Source organism: Taudactylus pleione, unplaced genomic scaffold, assembly GCF_031769625.1.
Source record: "Taudactylus pleione unplaced genomic scaffold, aTauple2 ptg000760l, whole genome shotgun sequence".
NCBI lineage: Eukaryota > Metazoa > Chordata > Amphibia > Anura > Myobatrachidae > Taudactylus > Taudactylus pleione.
In genome coordinates, this window is record NW_028285162.1 from 3134894 (window position 1) to 3162261 (window position 27368).

General features: G+C 46.4%; 1 protein-coding gene across 2 annotated transcripts in view; it reads right to left on the reverse strand.

The window, feature by feature from the left end:
* TBP (TATA-box binding protein) overlaps positions 1-17738 on the reverse strand; it is a 93234-nt gene extending 75496 nt beyond the window's left edge. The window contains exons 1-3 of one of the 2 annotated variants that reach the window (XM_088457401.1): positions 17653-17738; positions 12867-13015; positions 1117-1436 (exon numbers count right to left, since the gene is read on the reverse strand). In XM_088457401.1, coding sequence (XP_088313527.1) covers positions 1117-1436; positions 12867-12917 — 371 coding nt within the window. In that variant the 5' untranslated portion in view covers positions 12918-13015; positions 17653-17738. The other variant, XM_088457400.1, reaches the window with a different exon arrangement.
* Positions 17739-27368: the final 9630 nt, after the last annotated feature.

Here is a 27368-nt window from a genome sequence, read left to right on the forward strand (position 1 = left end):
GGCCATGGACGGACGGGCCACTGCCCCAGAGAGCGAGTAGATAGACTTTAAACAAGCCTCCACTTTCCTGTCCGTGGGATTCTTCAGAGAAGAGACAGACAGTAATGGCAATGTAGCGCTTTTAATTAAGCGAGTGACATGGGAATCCACCGCAGGTGAGGTTTCCCATTTCCTGCAATGAGCCTCAGGAAAAGGATAGTTGGATGCCAACAGTTTGTGTGGTTGAAATCTCTTACTGGGCGACTGCCAGGCCCCCGCCATATGATCCGTCAATTGGTCAGACAGGGGGAAAAAAACATTCAAAGTTACCTTAGCCTTTTTAAAATTAGGCTACTTAGAGGATGCACTGGCTCCTAGGTCAATGTGAAGGATGGTCCGCACCGCCCTAACCAGTGCCGGCACATTAATGGAGGATTTAGTCTCCACCTCCTGGGCCATGGCATCAGAGTTCGTGTCCTCATGTACTTCCCAGTCATCTGAAGACACGTCCGTGTCAGTTAACTGCGCAGCCAGTGAAGCCGTAACGGGGCGCTTGGACACCTTTGGGGGCATGTCACTTTGTAACATCGACTGAAAAGCCAAAGACGAGGCCGCCAGACTCTGAACAGAGCTGGAGAGTACATCCACCCAGGGTGGAGGAACTGCCTGAGGATACCCCTGAAAGGGCACCATGTACTGCTGAGTCACTGAGGGAGACACTACATACACAGGCAACCCCGAATAAGTACCCACAGTCTGAGATACGGGGGGAGACTGCAATAAATGCGGAATACCCGGGGAATGGGGGATGGTAGGCTGGGGCAATGCCCTAGCAGGGACTGCAGTCGGGACCGCTAAAGTAAAAATAAATAAAATATTCATTTAAAAAATAAGCTTAGGGGCTGCATATGCGGCCCCACTGCGCCAGGGTGACCCGACTCCAGCCGGGCACCAACTAAACCTGAGGTGCCTGTGGCTCAGGGGCGGGGTATAGAGGAGGAAGGACCCAAGTGCATCCTGGGAGTAGCAAAAGCTTTAACTGCGTGGTGCCCGTGGATACAGATGATATACCCCAAGATCAACCCTGTGGACCCCCTATGGACCCTGAAGTAGAAATCAATAATATTGTGCACTTACTGTAACTGAGGTACAATGCCAGAGCTTTCCGAGGCAGGTGTGGCTGGGGTAATAGGGGTCATGGGAGTCATTGGTGAGGGATATAGTGGTGTGTTGCCTGGGAGAGGCGCTGTTGTTAGAGTCTGTGAGTGGAACAGTTGTGGAGTTTGGCCTGACCCCTGAGTGCCTTGCTGAGATGTAGACTGTTGTGCTTGCTGCTGCTGCCTCTGCTGTTCTTCCAGAATTGATAAACTGTTGGTGGTTTGTACAGGCTGTGGAGTCAAGCCAGTTCCATAGGGCATCATGGGACTGAAGATTGGGATTCCAGGAGTCATTGCTCCCTAAATTTAAAAAAAAAAAAAAAAAAAAAGGAGAGGAAGATTTTAGAAAACAATTGTAATGCTCGAGACAGAAACTCATTGTTCTACAGATTTCTATTATTCCTAATAGCTGCCGGCATTTAGTCCTCACAGAAAGAACGCAAAACATTGGTAATCCCTAGTAAAGGTTTAGGCTCCCATATCCAAATACATGGAAATATGGAATTTTGCTTTTTGATGGTTCAATGTAAATAAACTATTTTTAATTATTTTGTGCTACAAAACATTGTATAAAATTACCTTCAGGCTTTGTGCATAAGGTGTATATGAAACAAATGAATTGATGTACATACATGAAACTTTGTTTGAGCCACAAAATTATTGAAAATATTGTATAAAATTACCTGCAGGCTTTGTGTATATAAAACAAATGAACTCTGTTTAGATTTGGGTCACCTTTCCAAGATATTTCATTATGGTATCAATTATTCCAAAATATGGAATATTCCGATATCCAAAATACTCCCGGTCCCCAGCATTTTTGGATATGGGAGACAACCTGCAATACTTCCATGGCTTACACAAACTCTAGTTACATAACCAGTGCAAGAGGCTCTGGCAGCATTAGTACCAATTACACTATACATTTCCTGTAGGTAGGGAAGAATTTAGTGAAGATTGCATCAAATAGTGCTCTTTTTTCAGGAACAGGCTGTGAATAATATGCTATCATTTTGGCCATTTACCACAAAATATTTTGGAGCAAGCATTTGTTGGTCATTGTAAAGATGTTACCGACCACGGTGCATAACACAGACGTAATTTCTGTGCCTCACCATAGTTACAAAAACTACAGTTCCCAGCTATTCAAAACATTTTTTTACCCAGGCCTACCTTACACACTGTAGAAAAGTTAGACAAAAACTGGGAGTCAATATATCATTGCAATTTGGGACAGTTTATTAAAATATTAGCCATGGCTTAACTAGAATGTGTGCAGTTTAAATAGATCTTTGAGTATTATATTAATATTTACATAGCGCCTTTCTCCATCAGGACTCAGTCACTTTACAACTTTAGAAACAAAGGACAGGTGGGTTTAGTAGAACAAAAAAAACAAAACACAACACACCATAATGGGTACAATAGACATAATTAGTGATTGGTCTAATCGTTTTGGGTAATAACTTCCACGAGTTCTAGATCTCACATGCAAAGTGTACCAGGTGAGGCAGCCAATTTGTGCAATCTACATAGGTAACACCTAGTAGAGATGACACAAAATGGGGAAGTTGCAGAATACTAGAGCTAAGAGCAAGGCCCTTACAAAGCCAACAGATCTATGTATATTTCATCCCGCCCGCGGGCGTACCAGACAGGGCAATCATCTTTGGGGCACTACAAAAGGTTACAGTGTGCGAGATAAGCCATACAAGGAACAAAAGATGGATTACTGAAACCTGTGTGGGCGCGATATGCACTGCATGAACAGATCCACATGTTGTTAATCCTGTTATGACGGAACTATCCAGGGCAGACATCCTGGGTGTATTGCATAGGTTAGATGTGGTAGGATGTGAAACTTGTAGGGGTATAAACATACAGGTGGAGAGAATAAAAGGCTCAAATACTGAGGCATAAAATGTCAGTATTAAGTCAGTGATGTTGGCAAAAAAAAAAAAAAAGAGTTTGTGTTAACATGGGTAAGTTTTACCATATTTCTTCGAAGTCCATAGGGTCCACCGGGAGACAATGGGGAGTAGGATGTACTTGGAGGACTGGACACCAACAGCAAAGCTTTTTTTCTGTACCAGGATGCTCAGATCCTTCCCCCTATACCCCGCCCACAGCCTGAAAGCAACTCAGTTTTGTTAACAAGCCCAAGGCAGGCACAGGATAGGAGAGAAGGAAGACTGGTACACTGAAGAATCACACACAGAAGGAAACAAGTGACCAAGAGAAGAAACCCGTAGAAGCCAAGTGAGCCAGGGCGGGTGCCCTGTGGACTTCGAAGAAAGTTAACAAGGGTAAGTTTTACCATAGCTCCCCTTTTCTTCTTCTTTTTCTTCAGGGTCCATAGGGCTTCACAGGAAGCCAATGGGGTTGTCCCAAAGCAGTTGTTCAAGTGCAGGGACGCTCCTGAGCAGAGAGGAGAGCCTTGCGCCCAAAGGTAGCATCCCGATAGGCAAATGTATAAAAAAGGCATAGAACCTAAGAAAAGGTGTGGACAGAAGACCACGTGGCCGCATTGCATAGTTGATCTGCAGAGGCGCCACAGCTGGCTGCCCACGAGGGACCCACAGAGCAAGTAGAATGAGCAGATATTGTAGCCAGCACAGGAAGTCCAGTCTGCGTGTAAGCCTATGAGATAGTCATGCAAATCCATCTGGCCAGAGTCTGTCTGTTAGCCGGCCAACCATTTTTGTAGAATCCATATAGGATGAAGAGTGTGTCCAATTTCCTGAAGGAAGTAATACGATCCATGTACATCTTCAGAGCACAGACCACATCCAAAGGGCCTCACCTGCCGAGCGGTCTGGTGATTGAAAGGCCGAAACCACAATTTCCTCATTGAGGTAGAAACGAGAGACCACCTTGGGAAGGAAGCCAGGGAGAATTCGAAGAAAAGCCCTGTGCGGATAAAAGATTAGAAATGGGGAGAAACAGGAAAGCGCCCCTAAATCTGATACTTTACAGGCAGATGCTATAGCCATCTACTGAATCCAGGGGTTCGAGTGGGAGGTTCCTGAAGTGCGTGGAGAACCACTGACAAATCCCACGAAGCCACAAGAGGAACAAAGGGAGGTTGTATATGGAGAACACCTTGCAGAAAGGTGTGAACATCCGGTAGAGGAGAAATTCTGCGCTGGAACCAGACGGACAGAGAAGAGACGTGCACTTTCAGAGAGGATAGACGGAGGAGTCAGAGAACCAAATCAGGCTTGAAGAAAAGCAAGGATTCTAGAAACCCTAAAAATATCTGAGGGTCATAGTTTCTAGTAGCACACCACTGAAAATATGTATGCCACACTCTGATCATCCTGGCAGAGGCCAGTTTACATGCTCTGAACATTGTCTGGACCACACAGCTGGAAAACCCTTAGCCATTAGGAGGGATGTCTCAAGAGCCAAGCCGTTAGACAGACGGGCCAGGTCCAGATGTAGACAGGGACCCTGAGACAAGTCTGGTCGTAGAAGAAGTTGGAAGGGAACGTCTATGGAGAGACTTTGAAGATCGGAGTACCAATGGCGCCTGGGGGAATCCGGAGCTACCAACAGGACCGTGCCCCCTACCTGCTTGAACTTCTGAAGAGCTTGAGGCAGAAGGGAGACCGGAGGGAAAAAGGTATGCCAAATGGAAAGTCCACTTCACAGATAAAGTGTCCACGAAGACTGCGTCAGGGTCCATTGTCCTGGCCCCGTACACTGGAAGCTTGTGGTTGTATCGTGAGGCCATGAGGTCAACGTCCGGTAGACCCCATTTGTCCACCAGGAATTGAGACTTCTTGATTGAGAGACCACTCCTCTGCATGCACATCCACCTCCCAATTGAGAATCCCTGGGATGAACACTGCGGAAATGGCGTTCGGCCCATGTGAGAATGCGGGACATTTCTGCCATTGCTGAACGACTTAGAGTGCCTCCTTGGTGACTGAGGTAGGCCACCGCCCTGGCATTGTCGGACTGTACTTGTACAGGCTTGCCCTGAAGAATATCCTGACCCAGAGTAAGGGTTTTGTAAATGGCTCAGAGTTCCAGGACGTTGATTGGCAAGACTGCCTCGGCTGGAGTACAGCGTCCTTGGAAGGAGTGCTGGCTGGTCACTGCGCCCCACCCGCGGAGGCTTGTGTCCGTTGTGAGGAGTGCCCAGTTCAGGATCCAAAAGGGGTAGGTGGGACTTCCTATCCTTGTGGCTACAGGACAGGTGAACCTCTGGAGAGAGGCCAGTCATCTGGGATCTGAAGAGATGAGGCAGCCTGTTCTACCTAGAGAGAATCAGGTGTTGTAGGGGCCTGGAGTGAAATTGAGCGAACGTCATCATGTCGAAGGTGAACACTATGGATCCCAAGGTCTGCATTGCAGAGTGAATTGACACTCGGCAACTGGGCAGTAATCTGCGCACTCTGTGCTGTAATACAGAGATTTGTCTGCTGTCAGGAAGATTCTCTGAGTCTGAGAGTCCAGGAAGGCTCCCAGATGTAGCATTCTTTTAAGAACGGGTCAGGGAAGACTTTTTCCAATTTATTAGCAAACCATGCGTTTGTAGAAAGGCAATGGTTGTTTGAAGATTGTGGTGAAGAGTTTCTGGGGAGCTTGCTAAGAGCAAGAGATCATCCAGGTATGGGAGCAATCTGATCCCTTGACGACGAAGATAGGCCTCCATGATCTTGGTAAAGACCCGAGGAGCTGTAGAAAGCCCAAAAGGCAGAGCTTGAAATTGGTAATGTTGCTGTAATATAGCAAACCAGAGATACCACTGATAAGAAGGCGCTATAGGTACATGAAGGCAAGAGTATTGAATGACCAGAGACACCATAAAGTCCCCAGACTCCATAGCCAGGACAATAGAGCGTAGGGTTTCCATACGAAAGCTGGGCATCTTGATAAACTTGTTCAGAGCTTTGAGGTTTAGGATAGGCAGATGAGACCAGTTGGTCTCCTGAACCAGGAAAAGGGTAGATTAATGCCCCTTTCCTCACTGTGCAGAGGGGACCGGGGATTATTACTCCCAAGAGCAGCAAGGACTGAATGGCCCTCTGGAGCAGCAAGGCTTTGCTTGGGCCCGATGGAGGTCCTGTGCAAAAGAACTGCTGGGGGGGGCCGCCTCAGAAAGGGGAGGGCGTATCCGTGGGAGACCACTTCTCTTACCCAGGCATCTGTTGTCTTCCGACGCCAGAACTTGGCGAACCGAAGAAGTCTGCCTCCCACCCTGGGAGCCCCCGGGGAGAGGCCCGTCCAGTCAGGCTGAAGGCTTATCCTCAGATTTGGTAGGTTGACATCTAGTAGCCCAGGCCTGTTCAGTCCTAGGCTTGGAGACCTTAGAGGATACCGACTGCCTTGGAAAGGACTGACCTTTAGCATTTCCTTGAGGATGAAAGGACCAAAAAGGATGACATTCGAGGCTTCGCAGTAGATGCAGAAGGCAAGAACGCAGTCTTGAAAAGCTGCCAAGGTACACAAATCTGGACCAAACAGGATCTCCCCAGAATAAGGCAGAGACTCCAAAGCCTTTTAGAGTCCGAATCTGCCTTCCATGAGCGAAGCCAAACAAAACAGAGGGCTACCACAGAAGTAGCAGAAGCCTCAGAAGCTAGGAGGCAAGTATCTAAAGATGCTTCGCCTAAATAGGAGGGTGAATCTCTAATGTGAGATATTTGGGACAGCTGTTCCCTTACAGCATTACAGGGAAAGGTCTCTTCTGGGGCTCTGCCCAACTCTCAATGGCTTTTGCCACCCAGTCTATAGCCCTGGCAGGACGAGTAATAGCACCTGTAAGAGTATACACATTTCAGGCAAGCTTCGATTCTTCTATCCATGGTCTCCTTTTAGGAGGTTGCAGTATGTATAGGTAAGGTAGAGTTTTTAACTAGGCATGTCACGTGGGAATCCACTGCATGGGGAACTTCCTATTTAGTGCAATCAGAAGATGGAAAGGAGTAAAAGGAAATTAAGAGTTTAGGCAGCTGAAACCTTTTACTTGGCATATTCCATGGCACACTCATGATCAGACAGCTGATCAGAGTGAGGTAATTCTGGCAAAACTACCTTCCGTCGTTTAAATAATGGCTCTTTGGCCTAATGGTGGGTACACACTATACAGATATATCTGCAGATCGAGTAATCTGCAGATGGCTGTTTGTACACACTGAACCACCATCAACTGTCTGCCCGCAGGTTGTGGAAGCAGGAGGCGTGTCCCACCACCCTCCCCACGGCTGCCGCTGTGTGTGTACGGGCGGTCTGCAGACTGCCTGCACACACTTGCCTATGGACAGATATGTCTGCAGACATCTGTCCATCGGCTGCGCAGCTCAACCAATGCGATATGTCGGGAAACGCCGACGTTCACCGACATATTACGGGTACACACTGGCCAACGGCCAGCGGATATATTGAACGATCAATTGATCGGCCAATGTATCTGTCAGTGTGTACCCAGCTTTAGGAGTGCGTTCTGCCTCTTCTATCTGTAGAATAGATTTTACATCTTTCAAAAGTGGCGGAATATTCAATTTAGAAGGGGGTTCCTCGTCAACCGAGGGAGAGTCAGAGTGAGAGAGGTCTGCATCTTTTGCCTCCCCAGATGATAAATCAGAATCCGATAGCTGAGTGGACTGGGTAGTTAACATAGCTGCAATGCTGCAAAAGGGCCTCTCCTTTTGCAGCATTTATTGAAAGGCTGTAGGAGGTATCCTCCAGACTCTGCACTGAGGTATAAGGCAAGTCTCCCAGTGGGGGAAGCAAAGGATTTGTAGGGCGTACATGTCGTGGCCATCTCATAGTGGGAGCTACCACAGAGACCGGTAGGTGGTCTGCAATTTTTGACAACACCTGTGAAAAAAAGCTCGGGAGGGGGGATGGGGTCCTGAGGAGAGGACGTAGAGGTGGATGGGCCAAGTGCCATATAACAAGATGCACAAAGACCATCTTGAATGAGATCCTCTGAAGTCAAGCCTGCTAAACAGGACTTACAAGATAATGTAGCACACAATCTGGCACAGTGCAGTGCACAACATCGATATATAGTATGTGATAACCCTCACAAATATATATGGAGATGTGAGGTATATATATGTATATATGGAGATGTGAGGTATAATAAACCCCCTATACCTCAGTATTCCAGAGCCAACAGTTGTGAAAGAAAGACAGCAGCGCTAGCACAAGTCACATACAATGAAAAACATAATATAACTGCAGTGGGTGCAGAGCTGCCGGTACGCGAGCTGTGATTGGCTTGCGGCTGGCGCCAGGTTATAATGACAGCGGCGCCATCTTGAAGGGGTGCTCTCTGCTGCCTGGACTCCTGGAAGCTCCACATCAGTCAGAGGCAGCAACCGACGTAGAAACCGAAGAGATTGTTAGTGACAGTGGGGAGCCGCGGCGGCATCTCATGGGATCGTATCAGCCCATGGGAGAGCCTGCAGGATGGGATGGGGGTCTCCCATTGGTTGCCGACCTGCCTATCAACCCCTGGCGGCGGAATTCTTCCTTCATGCAGTGTGCAGCACCCGCCATTTCCCAGCAGCAGATCCTGGTCACCTGTTCCATAACAATGACAGGGTAAACAAGTTTGACATATATTTACATATATCTACAGACTTCATGATAACATCCAGCCAGCTATACAAGGTCTGCTTTCTTTGAAATTGAGGTGTGGTCACTGCGGTCATCTCCCTAACCATGCTGCCTGCATCTCTGTCTCTTGGTGCATTATACTGCTAGTTACAGTAAAGTAAGGTTTGCAGGAGATAGCGCCTATAGGCAAAAACAAAGGACTGTATTTGACCAGTCATTTACCAGGTCGCTCGGTAGTGTGGCCAGTGCTGCATAGTAGCCCTTTCTGCCCTGGCTACAAACTTGTCCTGTGCGTCTGTCACAGCAGTGGGAGCCAATGGTGGGACGCACACCCTGGCTACCACTGCGCATGATGGAGAGGGGAAAGGCCATAGCGGATTTTCATATAGACTAGTATTATGCACTCAGCATATGAGGGGTCACCCAAGCCTTAATCCCAGACACTGAAACGTGCCTGCGCTGCAGGGCTCTCATCTGCAGGTCTATCCAGTCTCCACTGCGGCAGTGAGAGCCGTTGGCAGTGCCTGCATATCTTTCCCAATTAACATATCGATCTCAGGATATTTCATAGATGATTATAATGTTCTCTGCCTTTACCTCGAGCACTACCTCACCTGCTACCTGCCCATAGAACTGTCCCAACTGCGGCCTGCCCTCACCCCCCATAATATGTGATGGGACCCAGAAACAGAGAAGTAAAAAAAAAAAAGGTAAAAGTTGTTTTTTTTTTTTGCTCAGCGCGATCACTGCCACCTACACCCCATTGTATCCCTGTGGAGCCCTACGGACCCTGAAGAAGAAAACCAATTATAGCAAATTGCAACAAGCTTCGCAATTCGGTAACCACAATACAGGGTCCATTTGAGGAGTCACCAAGCTGCATCGCTTGGTACTGCCCAGTGACCCGCATGGGGAGATCAGCCAGGAGTGGATCAGGAGGGCTGAAGGCACAATCTTTGGACAACATGAAGATAGAGAAAACTGGGTGCCAAGCAGCAGGCCACAGACAGCACATTAATCCAAGATGGTGCTGGCACAAGCTGCCTGTGCTGAATGGAGGGGTCCCAGCAGCTCAACAATCAGCCAATGCAGGAGGGCTGGTGCAGAGGGATTGGCCCCTGCACGAGGGTCCGTTAACCGGAGTTTGTCCGCAAAATTCCTTCTCCGGACATACCTTCCCCAGGCCGCCAGGAGTCCTCTAAGCCAGAGGTTCCCAAACACCAACAGTTTAGGTTTTAGAAATATCCATGGTTGAGCACAGGTGGTTAAATCAGATTAACTGAGGCACTAATTAAGTCTATGAAGCGACAAGGGTAAGGGAAGGAGATATCATCGCACAGGCGCACAATACTGTAACAATAGTAATACTGAGACCTCTATTCCTAGCATATAATTCTGTAACCAGAAATAGGTTGGCCTGGGCAGTGGTGGTGCTCACTAGAGTTAAATACAAATGAAAAATGGAGGAAACAAGGAAAGAACTGTTTGGTGAGCACTCCTAATGGGATGTAATTAAAACATAACTTTTAAACTATCAGAATAAACCTCGGCTAGTTACCGCGCTTGTCGGAAATCAATTAGCAGGGAATGCACGCGCGGGTGTCCGCGAGTCCCCGCTGTCGGCCTTTACCTCGCACCGCATGTAGGTGCGAGGTAAAATCTGCGTGAAGCCGCCCTAATCGGCCTCGCGCTAGAGGCAATAACACAGTTTCCGTGTTTCTCGCAGATTTAACGGCGCGGGGAAAAAGCTATTTTGTTGAATAGCTTAACCCCGCGCCGTGGGACTTTCAAGCCTCAATTACTCGCGGGAGAAGTCCCGCGGGTAATTGGATTTGCCCCATAGAAGTAATATATTTTGAATTTGGATATCCTTAACACCTGGACTGTTAGGGTGTCTTGAGGGCAGAGTTTAGGATCATCTGCTCAAAGCTAAGAATTCCCTAGGCCAGCAACTATTACGGGCAGCAGCATCAGGTAACCGGTGGGCAAGGGATGGCCATCCAAGCGTTTTCAGACAATCCAAGGGAGGCCCAATCCATGGGAGTGGAGCACTCAGTATATGCCACCGCTCAGTCTGCTGAGCAGAATATATTAAGAAATATTTATAACATTAAAAATAGTCATCCATTTTTAAAAAGCTACACCTTACACAAATAACTGCACTCATCGAGTTGAGAAAAACAAATATCTCCACTTCTATTAAGTACTGCCATACCTATCCAAACATCGCAAAATAATAAAAACTTATATGGCTTTAACTAGTAATAGGTGCATGCCCATTTATAAATCTGCACGTAAAAATAATTTATTTTTTTTACATTAGTTTGAATGAAATGCAAGCCAATTTGAAAAATACATCAAATGAGATAACCACTGAATTTGTTAAACTAATGCAGTGTATCCACTACACGACATTACTGAGCGATTGCACGATTACGACGTCTTAATCATGCAATCGCTCAGTAATCGAGCACAAATCGTGCAAAGTAATGTCGGAAATGACCAGCAATGCGTGCTCCCACTGGTCGTTTCCGACAATCATCGCCCGAACATGCTGGTCAATGTGCCGATAACGACTGACTGCCCATGTTTGGGAATGATTGATATGCCTACACTGAACATTCAGTGTAGGCACAGCACAGACTGAAACGACTGCACGATTACAGTGTCGTAATCGTGCAGTCGTTTCAGTCTGCGCGTGTGTACACGCACCTTTAGGATATCTGGGCATTAACCCCATATAACTGAACGTAATGCTTTCTGTAGGATTGGAGGTGACATACCCCTTTTCCACTACTTTGCCTGGCTGCACCCGGGATTATGTTCATGCGCCCATCCCGGGAGCGACCCTGCTGAGACCAGTCAGACAGATGGCCTAACCCGGCACTAATGCTGGGTTGATGACGTAGTGTTCACTCTAGGTGACCTAGACAAAGGGCACTTTTGCGCGCTGAGGGAGCGCTCCCGAAAATGGGGTGGGGCCAATAAAGCATCCTTTTTTCGCCACTCTTGGGGGCGTGCCCGGCACTTACGGACATGCCGGGCAGCCCAAGCGATGCGGTCACTGAATAGCCCGGCATCCATTCCTCTGCAGTGACCACTGCTCTGCCGTTTTCCCCACCTGTGGGACACTGCAGCCTGCGGGTGGAGGGCAGAACCCACAGGCTGTGTCAGCAGGGCACCGCACTGGAGGGCAGAGTGCTTTCTGCCCTTCAGATATAGGGCAGGGTGTGGGGCCCCGCTTAACAGCCTAGCGGGAATGCTATGACGCCATCGGCAACACGTGATGAGCCAGCGATTGGTGATGATCTCACCTTCAAGCGCTGGCGCTTCCTATACAGAGAATGGGACCCAGGTCACCTGTTCACACTGCTTCACAAGCCGGGTTGAACCAGTGTTCAAATTTGCTCGTGACCAGGGTTGAAATGCCGGTTTACCCAACCTGGCTTATTTCAACCCTGCCCTTTCACACAGCAAAGTAACCCGGGTTGCTGCACGCTCACGAGATATAGGAGAAGGAAGAGGCTTACTCGTCCATAGCACTGAAGGGCTTAAGTGAAAAATCCAATGACATTGAAACACCAAGTTGAATAAGCCAGGGCTCGACAAATCCCACTTGCCAGGTCGCAACTTTAGTCCTGGCGATCGAGTTTTCCAAGCCCCCCTTCCCCACCCCACAGGTAAGATCCATTTGCCGGGCACCCGCTGAAATTTTACAAGCGGGCGTCCGACTTCCCGCAGCAGCAGCAGCCGGAGCTCCCTCCTGAGCTCCAGCGTCTGGCTCCCCCCACGGGCACTATGGGAGAGACGTCATGACGTCTCTCCCATAGTTCCGAAGAGCGGCAGCTGACACATGATCATAGTCTGTTTTTTTTTTGTGTGTGTGTGCGAGCGGCACACTTAGAGGGGGCTTAGTACTGGGGGCACTACTACAGGGGGCACTACTACTAGGTTGAGGAGCACTGAAAGGGCATGTGGTGGTCTATACAAGCTTTCATATATTTTGGTAATGGATGATGGTCTGGCTCCTAAACTAAAGACGGCTCCTAGATTTTACAAACATTTGTCGAGCCCTGGAATAAGCAACAGTGTTATACCTCTCAAGCAAAGAATAACTTTTTAGTTGTCCAAAGAAAAGTAATTGTTACTCACCTGGGGCGATGCCAGCCCCTGGAAAGGTGGCAAACTGTTGTTTTGATCCATATTCTTTGTAGGACACTTCTCAGAGAAGCAGGTAAATTAAATGATTAACCTTCTTGATCAGAAAATGTTTTCTCAAATCATCCCAACAGCTCCCCAACCTGAAAAAGTACAACAATAAACAACAAAAAATTATGTATACTAACCTGGTATAACTAATATAGCAATGTTTATTATCCTTGTCCATGTATTGTAAGTCACTGGTTACTCGTTTATGTACTTTGTAAGGCGCTGCGGAACACTTGTGGCGCCATATAATAATAATCTGCTGCAGGACTGACAATTGCCTGCACATTAGCCACTACTGTATTTAAGGTTATTTTCACACAGGAGAACACAGAATTTTATAACAAGTCTTAAAGCTGCTCTACCACGCGGGATGGGGGGCACTCTTTATTGAAGCAAATACACCTTGTGTTGCCACTAGGCCGTTTTAGCTGGGAGACGTGCCTTACCCTTTTAGCAGCGCCCCGCTAAAACAACCTTCCCCACCCACGGGCCGCAGTATCTCATGGGTGGGAAAGGTTGCGGTGACTAATCCTGTGCATGGCATCCATTCACTGTGATGGGAGAGCTTGGGAGAAGCCCAGCACCTCCATAAGTGCTGGGCACGTCCCCATGTGTGACAAATTGGAGGCATGTGACAAGGCTACGCCCCATCCCCTTTTCGGAGGCGCGTGCAGAGGCTCCCTGCAGTCGAACAGGAACACTACATTGTTTTGTCAACCATTATCACGCCCGTCATAGGTAAATAGACTGGCTTTAGCCATGTAAGACCCTTTGGGCGGAATTCAATTGATTATTCCCCCCTTCGCACCGGACGGAGCTATTCTATTGTTGCTCCTGTCGGGTGCGATCAGCTGCTAGCGCTCAATTTCAGCTCACAGCCCCATAGGGGTGCGGGCTGAAATCAGCGAAAAGTGTCCTGTTTGGGCGCCCAAACGGTACTTTTCGGGATCGCGCCCAGCACTTTGGTCGGGGTTAGCCGTTTTACGCGGCTAAACCCAACCACCTTGGGTGCGATCAGCGTGAAACACTGGCACAATTGAATAGCGGCCCGCGAGCTCCTGTCACTTTAGACGGGAGATGCGGGCCGCGAAATCAATTGAATTCCACCCTTTGAATTCCTGCAGTGCTAAGGACCTCAGTCCTCAGGAGGAGGCAAGCAGAAATGCCAGCGCTTGTTAGCACCCTAACAGAGTAACAATTGAATCGCTCTGTTCAGCACACGGCACTACCAGCTGCTGGTGAAAATTATTTCTTATTAGGTTTGCTCCCTACCGGTAGCCTGCTCTGTGCAGCACTTTTTAGCTGACTTGAGACCTTTAACATAAAGCCACAGTCAGGGCTGTTATGCTGCAGAGGGTTGGGGCAGGCATAAGAGTTAATACCATGCATATTCCTGCTCACGGATCACTTCTGTAGCAATTTAAAGATAGTGGGCTTGATTCATGCAAGTGCACGGTTGATCGCAGATTCTTGATTACAGGGAATCTGTGCGTACGCAAGTGTGCAGAATGGGGCCTGCGTAGTCACAAGCAGCCCCTTTGATGCCTCTGCCTGACTGACAAACACATTTAAGGCGCGGTGGGCGTTCCTGGAAATGGGGGAGTCAGTCCAGTTATCCAGGAGTGGCAATGCCAGGGACTTGCTGGACCGATGCAGTGATCTGGCCTCGCAAGCCGGCCACGCTGAGTAAGCTGAGGCTTACTAAGCTGGCTGGTGGCTCAGCGCCGTCCACCTTCGCGACCATGGTGATCCCAGTCTGACATTCATCGCAGTGCTGGGATCGCAAATGCAGTAGTCATACACCTCCTGCTGCATTCGCATAATAGCAAGGACGGAATTGCAATCCTTGCTGAATCACCACCAGTGTATAATAATGTACAAGAATGTTCGGGCAGCACACGGCATATTTGTTAGCATTAAATCCTCAAAACACGGAGGTCATGGGTTCAGTACCTAACCAGGGTCTTATCTCTAGCGTTCCCGCTAGGCTGTTTTTGCAGGGCACTGCGCCCTGCCCTCTTTCTGGAGGGCAAAAAGCACCCTGCCCTCACCGCCCCGCTAAAACAGCCTGCAGGTGCAGTTTTCACCCGCAGGTCGCCGGTGAATAGACGCTGGGCGCATGCACCCGGCATCTATTCTACCTGTCAGCAGCGCTTGGGGGCTGCCTGGCGTGTCCGTAAGTGCTGGGCATGCCCCCAAGAGTGACAAAAAGGGGACGAGTCTTATAGACACGCCCCTTTTCGATGGTCACGCCCTCTTTTCTGGTGCGCCTGCTGAAGCTAGAGTGAACACTAATCTCCCAGTGTTTCCATGCGTTTTCCCACACTCCTAAAAGTGTCCTGGTAGGATTATTTGGATTCTGACAAAATTAACCATAATGTGTGCGCTCTATATTGTATGTTAGGGAATTTACACTAAGCTTCCATAGGACATGGACTTATATTAAAGCCAACTGTAAAGTGCAACAGAATAAGCAGGTGCTATATAAATATTAATTACTCTGTACAGTATGCAAAAACCTTTTCTATAGCAATCTCCTCAATTTGTGCCAAGGCATGCGCTGTGTTAGAACAGAGCCACTGTTCCGATTCAGCAATTTTGCAGGCATCCTTCAAGTGCCAGTGTTAACCATTCCAGTAAACAATGGTACATAATCTTATGAGCATCTGCACTCTCAGAACAGGAGTAAAGCTGGATACACACTATATTGTTCAGATCATGAAATGTGTACGCTTGATTGCAAGTACACAATGGTCATTCATCACATCGTCCAATCTGCTGTTCTGCACAGCAGATGGGACGATGTTAGTGTTCCCTCTAGCTCTGGTGGCAGGCAGGGCGCCGGAGCTAGAGAGGGCAATCTTGTGCGCGCGCCGAAGGCACGCGCGCGGCCGAGCAGGGGGCGTGGTTATGAAAAGGGGGCGTGTCTAAGACGCATCCCCTTTTCGTCATACTTCGGGGCGTGCCCGGCGCTTACGGACATGCCGAGCAGCCCCCAAGCGCTGCAGAAAGGAAGAATAGATGTCGGGCGCATGCACCCGGCGTCTATTCTCCGGCGGTGACCAGGTCACCGCATGTTTGTCCACCCGCGGGACACTGCGTCCCACGGGTGAGAACGGCTCCCGCAGGCTGTTAGGGCAGGGCGCTTTTTGCCCTCCTCCTGGAGGGCAGGGTGCTAAAACAGCCTAGCGGGAACGCTAGATGTGATAGACGACCAAGCGCAGTTACATGCAGCATGTAACACATTGCGCAGCCGTACACCAGATTGTGCAGGGTGTACGGCACACGCGATTTAATCGCTGGGTAGCACATCGTAGTGTGAACTTGACATTGAGTAGTGAAATTAAGTCCTGAAAATAATGTATCTAGGAATTATATATACACACACTTACAAACAAGCATGGGTTTTGCAACCAGTTTAAGTATATTTAGGAGGCTTTTAGTGTATTTAGGCAAATTCCTTTTCAGTGTATATCTACTACATCAGACCTGGCTAACCTGTGGCTCACCAGCCATTTTGAAACTGCAAGTTCCAGCATACCCAGCATGATAATGTCTAAATTCCCTTCGCGGAGAGGACCCTGACATCGTCAGATACTGTCCAAAGTCACTCCCTACCATCCAAGTGGGCATAGAGGGGGGGATATAATATTGTGGCGAGCGTAGTGAGCCCACGAGGGGACAACTTTCTTCTTTAGGTGGCCTTAATGGGCATGGAACTGCCCTCACTCACATCACTTCCAGGTCCCTAGCGCGAAGGGTAATTAAGCTGTACCATTCCACCATACCCTACCACTGATCAGCTGGTAAAGCATGCTGGGACAACAAGTGGAAAGCCACAGGTCAGGTTGGCCAGGCCTATACTAGATAATCAAAGTTATGTCACCAGCGGGAAAAACAAAACAAAAAACACACACACACACACACACACACACAACTATATGAAATCCTTTATTATGAAAGTGGATAGGGTCTACCAAAACAAGTTAGGTCAGATTAACGTTAAACTGTGAATTTCACTCTGGTTTACTGTACAAATATATTATAGAATATCTTAAACATTGTTAAAACACTCCACCCTAACATAAAGTGGACAGATAAACATAAGGAATATTCAAAGCAAGTCAGCAGCACAAAGTAGAGTTAAGGCCCAATAACATACTACAAATAGAAGCACATATACAAGCTTCTCCTCTCGTCTGTATATTACATGAAACAAGACACGCATAACCACATTGTGGATAATAACGCAGGAGGCGGGTCACCGGGGAAGTTATTGCACATCAATAATACCACATCATGGGGTGCAAATATGACAGTCACCATGTATCACGGAGTAACTGCACAAACAGACTGAGCGCATGTGTGTGTATCCCACAGTAGTCTGACTATACATATATACCTCACATGGCTATTGGGGATACCCTATGCAGTCTGAATATACATATATACCTCACATGGCTATTGGGGATACCCTATAGTTGCTTGTGTCACACGGCGGGAGCTTGGGGTATAGGTGACATTTGGTATGATAACTTAATAAGCAGAGCATGCTGTAAGTGGAAGCAGCGCTCTTTGTCACAGCAGCGCACAGCGCGTTGTCGTCCTCCTCCCCAGCTACCGTTACCTGCAACAGCACCACTCTCACACACAATAGTCACTGCGCCGTCCTGGATCCCTCACACCATATAGTAGCGGCGGCGCCACCAGTGTCTGCGCATGCGCTTACCGAAATACTCGCACGCGCAGCAACCAATCTCCATGTTCTGTATGACCCTGTGACGTCACGTCCGCCCGCCGCGGCCCCTGGGAAAAACTGTGTAGAGATTGCTGGTTGTGGGCTGCTGTGCTGTTAAATTTATTTACGAAGTGGGTGGGTGTGGTTTATTATACCACGCTGTCTCCCGTAAATAAATCATATAGCAACAGTGACTGTTTGTATTGCTGGTGGGAAGGTAACGCTGGGAGATTTTATTGGAGACTTATCAAACTTCCTAAAGATGACAGGTGAAGAAGTTGCCCACAGTAACCAATGAATTTCTACCTATCTAGCGTTCCCGCTAGGCTGTTTTAGCGGGGTGCAGCGCCCTGCCCTCTTTCTGGAAGGCAAAAAGCGCCCTGTCCCCCAGAAGGAGGGCAAAAAGCGCCCTGCCCTAACAGCCTGCGGGAACTGTCTTCACCCGCGGGTCGCAGTGTCCCGCGGGTGAAGAAATGTGCGGTGACCCGGTCACCGCCGGAGAATAGACGCCGGGCGCACGCGCCCGGCATCTATTCTCCCTGTCTGCAGGGCTTGGGGACTGTCCGTAAGTGCCGGGCACGCCCAAAAGAGTGACGAAAAGGGGACGCATCTTATAGACACGCCCCCTTCTCGGCCGCGCGTGCCTGCAGTGCACGCACGAACGTGCCCTCTAGAGTGAACACTACCTATCTTTGTACTAGTTATTGTTTTGTTTGCATATCTAATGCAATAACATCACAGTTATATGATATAAGTTGATTGGTTGCTATAGGTACATTCTCCATTTGTCCTCTTTAGGATTGATACATCTTCTCTATCTGTAGTGTCAGATCTAAATAAGCTAATAGCAGCATTCTATACATGGGGGCCCATTTATCAATAACTTTGCTCCTCGATGACACCCGTAAGTATCTCCCAGAAGTATTATAGATATCTCAGTTCTGCGGCATACCTCCCAACTGTCCCGCTTTGAGCAGGATAGTCCCGTTTTTCTGGGACTGTCCTGCTGTCGCACATGCGGGCCGCAGTGTTCCGCGGTGGAGGCGGGAAGTTGGGGAGAGCACACACCGCTGCTCGCTATGCGGGTGTGCAGAAGGTGATGATAACGCCGGAGTATGTGACCGTACATATTCCTTCAGCAATTCACCAATATATGCATGCTTATGGCTTTCATTATTATTTTCATTGCAATTAAGAGTACATAGAAATGATTCAGGATATATATTAGTTGTAAGTTGCAGAGGACAACATGTGTCGAATGGCCTCAGGCCTAGAGATGAGGTCTACCCTCTCTCTAAAGTAGGCAGGTGTGTGTCTGAAGCAACAGTTATTATTGTTTAATCTAAAGGTATAGGTGTTATTACGGAAATAGGTGTAAATTAGAAGTGATGAAAACCATTTCTTCTCTAGCAAGACAGAATAATGGGTTAGTTTAATACGAACAGACTAGGAGACAGTAGGTCTCAGATCTGGCTAAACAAGGAGGGAGCTAATCAGGATAGCCTTGGCCTACAAGCAGTCACAAGAATTTTGAGAACATAGAAAGGAGATTATAGGTTTTGTTATGATTAAAACATCAGTGAAATTTTTAGTGCGCATGAATATTGAATTAATTAATTAATATTCGTCATTTTAGAATATGTCAGTAGCAGAGAGGGAAAAAGTATAAAAGATTGATCAAATAGGGGAGGGGTCAAGCAGTCGGGTTGAGCAGGAGAGATCATAGGTCGAGAGAGTCCCGGGACGGTGTAAGTATAAACATGGCTGACTGTCACCTTGTTAGTCTATGCTAGGCATTGCAAATAATCATTTTGTCACTGCTGCTGAATTTATGTTTTTTATGTTGTAAGTCTGCTTTAACAATAATGCATGTATAATTAATTTGCTTTTAAGTAAAACAGTGTAATTTATTTTAGAGTTGGTATTGGTGTGAATTATTTAATTCTTATAATAAGTAAGGTTTATAAATACTATCCAAAACACATTGTGTTATCAGTGAAGTGATGCGCACTGCATCTGTTCACCTGTGTAGTGAGAGCCTGGGGGCTGCCCAGCATCTCGGAGAGCCCCCTATAATGACACAAGTGGGGGTTTCCGCGAGGCTCCGTCCCATTTCCGGGAAGCCATGCCCATTCTGGTGAAGCCCCAACCCCTTTTCGGGCAAAGTGTCCCTCTTCAAGGGGTGAAAAAGTTGGGAGGTATGCTGCGGTCCCTCCATTTTCGACAGCAGCTACAATACCCATAGGTTTCTATGGGAGATGCTATCCTTGGGCCATATATTTGATTTCTTAAAGTGATTTGAGGTGGTGTCACGAGGCTGAAGTTAGCTTCTTATTCGGCCAGCTTCTTATTCGTGCTCCAGCTTCTTATTCATTTCTTATTTGTGCTCCAGCTTCTTACTCAGAACAAGTTATATTAAAAAAGTTAACTCACATTGGATCAAAATTTTAACATTGTAAAAATAAGAAAGTATACCTTACACAAATTTCAACTGTATTTTGCCTGGCCCAACAAGGTTTTGGGCATGAAATAGGTGGGCAAATGTGCAGATTGTATTGATTTGAATAAGTAGCTGTAGTGTTGCAAGGGTTAAATAGCCTTAGGCCACACATTTGACACTTGCAACCAACAGATGGGGGTCACTTACATATGACCCACTTGTATTTTGCCTGGCTCAACAAGGTTTTGGGCATGAAATAGGCTTACAAAGTGGGCGCCAGGCACCAAATTATACCATTTTTAATAAGCTGTAGTGCTGCAAGGGTTAAATAGCCTTGGGCCACACATTCGACATTTCCTACCCAAACAAGGTGGTCACTTACATATGAGTCACTTGTACTTTGCCTGGCCTAACAAGGTTTTGGCCCTGATATAGGCTGGCAAAGTGGGCACAGGCACCAAATTATACCATTTTGAATAAGCTGTAGTGCAGCAAGGGTTAAATATGTTACGTACTGGGATTTTTGTGGACCCGGGGTGGAAGCAGAAACAGATTTAAATTGGAAAGTTGGTTATTTTATATGGATATTAGTAGACATGAAAATATACAGATAGTAACTAGAGTCCCAATATAAGTAAACTAAGAAACCGGGGTATGTGGCTGATAGGTAACTGTAGTGGGAGAGATGAAGCCAATGTCCAGAAAAGTGGCAGAGATGTTTGAAGTGAAATCCAGAAATGATGTAATATGGCTGAATGAGATATCCAAATATCCTGTAGAATGACTGAATGAGATATCTTGATATCCTGTAGAATGACTTGAGTAAGATATCCTGTAGAAAGACTTGAATGACATATCCTGATATCCTGTAGAATGACTTGAACGAGGGGTTAATGACAGGTTCAGAACACAGGAGTGAGTAACCTGTGGGAGACAGTGCAGTCACCACCAGACTGGAGGCTGTGAGACTAGTCAGAGCTGTGCTGGGAGGTCTGTGGTAGCCGACTTAGCTGACAGGAGGCAAAGCTAGCACCGAAGCAGAAACATGGCTTAGGAGCACAGGGAACTCTCTCACAGCAAGCTGTGAAACACGTTGCACTGGCAACTACAGGGAACTCCAAACCCCCTTAAGTACCCAGTAGCAGAGCGTGAGTGGCTGGGAGAAATCACCTGATGCATCAGGATAAGCTCACTATGTCACTATGGCAAGATGGCCGTGCCCAGACACCTGCAGCATGGTGATGCCGATAGCCTTACCAATGCCAGCAGGACCCAAAGACATCGGACCCCTGCGCGCACCCAGTGCCAGTCTCCAAGTACCTGCTCCCCCGCCGGAAGGATTACAACACATTTTCCGCACTGGTAAGCACCACAAGTTCCTGGGAAGAGATACCTTGGTCGTGACAGTGCCCCCTCCTTTCGGGTGGCCTCAGAACAGTCCTTTGGCTTCCCAGGATGGGTCAGGTGAAACTTACAGATAAGTCTAGGAGCGTGGATGTCTTCGGCCTAGGTCCAACAGCGTTCCTCCGGACGATAGCCTCTCCAATCCAGCAGACACTGCAAGTGAATATGACAAATGCGGGAATCCAGAACCTGTGCCACCTCAAATTCCACCCCCTTTTCAGTTTGGACTTTAGGAGGAGTAGGAAGGACGTGAAGGAATTTGTTGGGAATCAGAAGCTTGAGCAAAGATATATGGAAGCACTCTGTCTTCTGTCGGCTTGTTTTTTTTATTACAGTGAAGTCTTAGTAAGGGCTGTCCAATTGAGACCAAATCAAAGAGAAGTTCTGCACAGTTGTATCCATCGGGAACCCTCGGGTGAAGACCGTAGACCACAAAGAAGGGAGATTGTCCAGAGGAAGAATTGTAGGATGTGTTGCGCGCAAATTCGGCCCAGGGGAGAGACTTGGACCAATTGTCCTGGGATGAGGACATGAAGATTCTTAGGAAAGTTTCGATGTCCTGGTTCACCATCTCAGTGGGTGATAAGCTGTGGAAAAGTTAAGTTTAACCTGTAACACAGAGCAGAGGGCCCTCCAAAATTTTGCCACAAACTGAACCCCCCAGTCTGATACAATTTCTGTTGGAAGTCAATGCAACCTAAATATGTGATGCACAAATAGATGAGCCAAGCCAGGAGCAGATGGTAACTTCTTGAGTGGAATATAGTGGACCATTTTTGAGAAATGATCCACTACCACCCAGATGGTGGTATACCCATTGGAAGGTGGCAGATCCATTACGAAATCCATGGACAAGTGTGTCCATGGGCAAGATGGTACAGGAAGACACATCAATTCACTAGCCGGAGCAAGTCGAGGGGATTTGTGCTGAGCACACTGGGTACAAGATGACACGAACTCAGTTACCTCAGATTTTATTGCTGGCCACCAGTATGACCTTTGCAGGAACTCCATGGTTTTACGGATGCTGGAGTGACCAGCAAAGCGGGAAGAGTGAGCCCAGGTCAAGAGTTGTTTCCGCAATTCCGGGGCCACAAGGTCTTTCCAGTGGGAGGTTGTAATTGGACAGCGGCAAAGACTTTAGATTCTAATACAGGTGTATCTCATAGCATTTCTAAGTCATTATCAGCGGAAAATGAGCGTGACAGTGCATCAGCTTTTTGATTCAGGACTCCTGGGTGGTAAGTTAGGGTAAAGGAGAAACGAGCAAAGAAGATGGGCCAGCGAGCCAGGCGAGGACTAATACATTGTATGTTTTTCAGAAAAAGAAGATTGCGATGATCTGTGAAGATGGTAAAGGAAAACTTGGCGCCCTCTAAGAGGTACCGCCATTCCTCCAAGGCCAGTTTCACAGTCAGCAGCTTCTGTTCGCCAATGATGTTATCTTTTTCTGCAGGGGAGAACTTCCTTGAGTAGAACCCACAGGGATGGATCCTATTGTCTTCAAACCTTTGAAATAGAACCGCCCCCACTGTCTCGCCTCAGATGAGGCATCTACCGCCAATAAAAAAGGCCTGTTGTTATCTGGTTGTTGCAATACTTGTGCTGAAATGAAAGCTTGTTTAAGTAGCTGGAAAACTGTCTCCGCCTCAGGAGGCCAAAATGAAGGATTGGCACCTTTCTGGGTTAAGGCCGTGATGGGAGCCATTAACGAGGAGAAGCCTTTAATGAAGCATCTGTAATAATTGGAGAAGCCAAGGAGTCTCTGCATGGCTTTCAGAGATGTCGGTCGGGACCAATCTAGTATAGCCTGGACCTTCTTGGGGTCCATGTCCAACCCAGATCCTGAGATGATATACCCCAAGAAGGGGATACTTGGGACACTGGAGACACACATCTCCAATTTACACACTTCTCCAATTTAACTAAAATTAAAACTATACCAAAATGAAAGCAAAGTATACATTCCCACAAGCCTTTGTCTGGCTTTGGGCATAGCAACATATATCTGTTCATCATTTCAAATTACTCCAACGCCTCTTGGGTGAAGATTTTGCAGTGAGAGGCATAAATCCAGGTGTCCTTACCCTGAAGTTTCACTGAAATGGGTATATACTGTAGTCAGCAGCATTTGGAATGGACTTTCAAATCTGGGCTCAACAGGCTTCCTAATATGTTTCCAATTTACCATCCAATCTCCTGGCTGTAAATGGTGGGTACCTGCATCAAGATAAGGGTCTGGAATAGAAGAAAACACTTAACTATGTGTTTTAGTTATTTGTTTCTATAGGGTTGATACATAGTATATCACATCTGCAGATGACCTCAGTCATGATATTCTAAATGATCTTGGCCATTGTCTTTGCATCTGCCCTCCGACACGCCTACCCTCCGGGCCAGTGACTGATGAGGCTTGTACTAGAAGACTTCATATCCGGAGCATTTGGGCAGTGGTATAAAATCAATTTGTATCCTCTGAAAGGAATACTGAGTCTGGGGAATACTTTTCAAAGGGGTTGGGACAGACTTACCCGGATTGTTCAATGCACTTATTAGACACTTTGTTACAAAGGCCTGTGCTGTCTGTGCAAAACCAGGAGCTGTCCAATTACGGTTGATGATAGCTACCATTATATCCTTCCCCAAGTGCACCTTACCATGTATTATCTGGGCCATAACTGGGTAAAGTGCTTTTGGTAGACAGAAATGTTGACCTCCCCCCACTCACCATTTGTCTTTAGCTCCTAGCTTTGCTTTTCTCAGCCTCTGGAGCTTGTGCCTGGAGCTTTATGAGGGTACTTAAGTCAATCTTGGAGGTGGGATATACCACATAAGTGGGCTCACCCTGGGAGTAGTGACTTATGGCAGCAGTACGTGCGACCTGGTCTACCAGTCTATTGCCTTCAGCTTCAGGTGTAGTCTTTCAAGTGTACCTTTATCTTTGTCACTACAAGCCTTTAGGATAACTGGAATGAAGTAGACAATGCTCTGACGTGGCCAACATGTCCTATGTATGGAACTTCATCTACAAAGAGAGTAAGGTCTGTATCTACAGAAGGAACATCCAAAAAGTTAGATAAAGACAATGATTTTTGCTTCATAAATTAAACACAACACAATTGAAAATGAAAAAGTGTATATTTTTAGTGTCCTTGACGCTGTCACAATTACTACTGCTTGTATTTGTACAAGGATATATTATCTCCTCTCCTATCTTTTGAGTACTGTGAGAGCAATGATGCAGGATTCAACACTGTACACTTAGAGTGACATATGGTGTCAGAAGAAAAACTACCTCAAATTTTATAAGCCTAGCAGCAGACAACTGTTTTGTTTAAGCCTGATGGAGTGTCCTAACATTATGTCAGCGCTTTTAAACAGTATGAATTGCTTACTATAAACAGGTAAAATGAATGCTGGTGCATTAATTTTGTTTCACAACATGAAGGACTTCAATTTATTCAAATGTTAATTCAAGGGGACCCTGTTGTATAGGTCCTTTGAAAGCATCATACAAAAGTTACAATGTACTTACATAAGGTAGCCATTCTCTACAATATGTAAATAAGGCCAAAAAGGCTCTAAGCTGTTTGCATGTATGTGGGACATCTGCTTTTTGAATCACATTGTTTCTTTTGTAAGTTTTCAGCTTGGTATGATATAAACATAGAATTTGACGGCAGATAAGAACCACTTGGCCCATCTAGTCTGCCCCATATTTAAACATATTGTTACCTCAACCCTTATTGATCCTTACTTCTTCTGAAGGATGTCCTTATGTCTATCCCATGCATGTTTGCATTGCTCTGCTGTCTTAGCCTCTACCACCTCTAATGGGAGGCTATTCCACTTGTCCACTACCCTTTCTATGAAGTAATTTTTTCTCAAATTTCCCCTGAACCTACCACCTTCCAGTTTCAGAACATGTCCTATTGTTCTAATACTTCTCTTTCTTTGAAGAATGTCTCCTTCCTTTACCTTGTTAAAACCCTTTATATATTTGAACGTTTCTATCATGTCCCCCCTTTCCCTTCTCTGCTCCAAACTATACATATTAAGATCTTTTTGTCTTTCCTGGTACGTTTTGTGATGTAGGCTTTGCACCATTTTAGTTGCCCTTCTTTGTACAGTCTCTAATGTATTAATATCCTTCTGGACATGTGGCTTCCAGAACTGAACACAGTATTTGAGATGAGGACGTACCAGTGACCTATACAGTGATATTATCACTTCTTTCTTTCTGCTACTGATTCCTCTCCCTATGCAACCAAGCATCTGACTTGCCTTCCTCATTGCTTTGTTACAATGTTTGCTTGCCTTTAAGTTACCTGAAATAGTGACTCCTAGATGCCTTTCCTCTTCAGTAGTTTCCAGTATAGTGCCATTAATACTATATATAGCCTTAGGATTTTTGAGACCCAAGTGCATGATCTTGCATTTTTAGGCATTAAACTGTAGTTGCCACGTTCTTGACCATTCCTCTAGTCTACCATTTGTTTTACCCCTCCTGGTGTGTCTACCCTGTAGCATACCGTTGTGTCATCTACAAAAAGGCATAGTTTCCCTTCAATACCATTTGCAATGTCACAAATAAAGATATTAAAAAGCACTGGTCCAAGTACAGATCCCTGAGGTACTCCACTGGTAACCTTTCCCTCCGTTTACTACAACTTTCTGTTTCCTACCCTGCAGCCATGATCTTATCCATTCAACTATCTTTGTATCCAATCCCATGTTTTCCAGTTTATTTAACAGTCTGCGTTGTGGTACAGTGTCAAAAGCCTTACTAAAGTCTAGCTAAGATATATCTATGGCCCCCTGTATCTATTTCCTAAGTCACCCAGTCAAAAAAGTCAATAAGACTTGTTTGACATGATCTTCCCCCAGTAAATCCATGCTGTTTGGGATCCTGCAAATTGCTGGATTTGAAATAATCTATGACTCTTTCTTTTAAGAGTGTTTCCATCAATTTCCCTACTACTGATGTAAGGGTCACTGGTCGGTAGTTGCTTGCCTCTTCCTTGCTTCCACTTTTGTGCAGTGGGACAATGTTTGCTCTTTTCCAGTCCTCTGGAATTACTCCAGTAGCTAGTGACTGGTTGAATAATTCTGTTAATGGTGTTACCAGCACCCATTTAAGCTCTTTTAGTATCCTTGGATGCATCCCATCTGGCCCCATTAATTTATCCACTTTCAGTTTTGAGAGTTCTGTTAGGATCTTCTCTTCTGTAAATGTGCTTGTTCCTACCTCATTTTTCTGATTACACCTGCAACTTAACTGTGGCCCCTTGCTCTCTCTCTCTGTAGTGAATACTGAACAAAAATAATTATTAAGATGATCAGTTATTACATTGTCTCCCTCAACAGGACTCCCTCTTTCTGTCTTCAGTCTTTTTATTCCACCTTTTGTTTTTCTCCTTTCGCTTATATACTTAAAAAAGTTTTGCCCCCTTACCCACTGACTGTGCCATTTTCTCCTCAGCTTTTGCCTTTGCACATCTGATTACTTTCTTAGCCTCCTTCTGTTTTACAAGATACATCTCTTTGTCTTCATTATCTTGCCTATGCTTGTATTTCCTAAAGGCCATCTTTTTTGCTTTCACAATACTTGCTACCTCTTTCCCAAACCACACTGGCTTCCTTTTCCTTGTGGTTTTCCTAACCCTTTTGATACAAAGGTCTGTTGCCTTTAATATTGCACTTTTTAAATTTTCCTACCTTTCCTGCACTCTTTTCAAGTTCCTCCACTTTTACATCATATATTCTGTCTCCATTTGTAAATATTAAGTCTAACATTGCGTCTTTCCGAGTGGGCTCCCTCACCAATTGCTGGAGGGAGGCTCCCTGCAATGAATTCAGGATG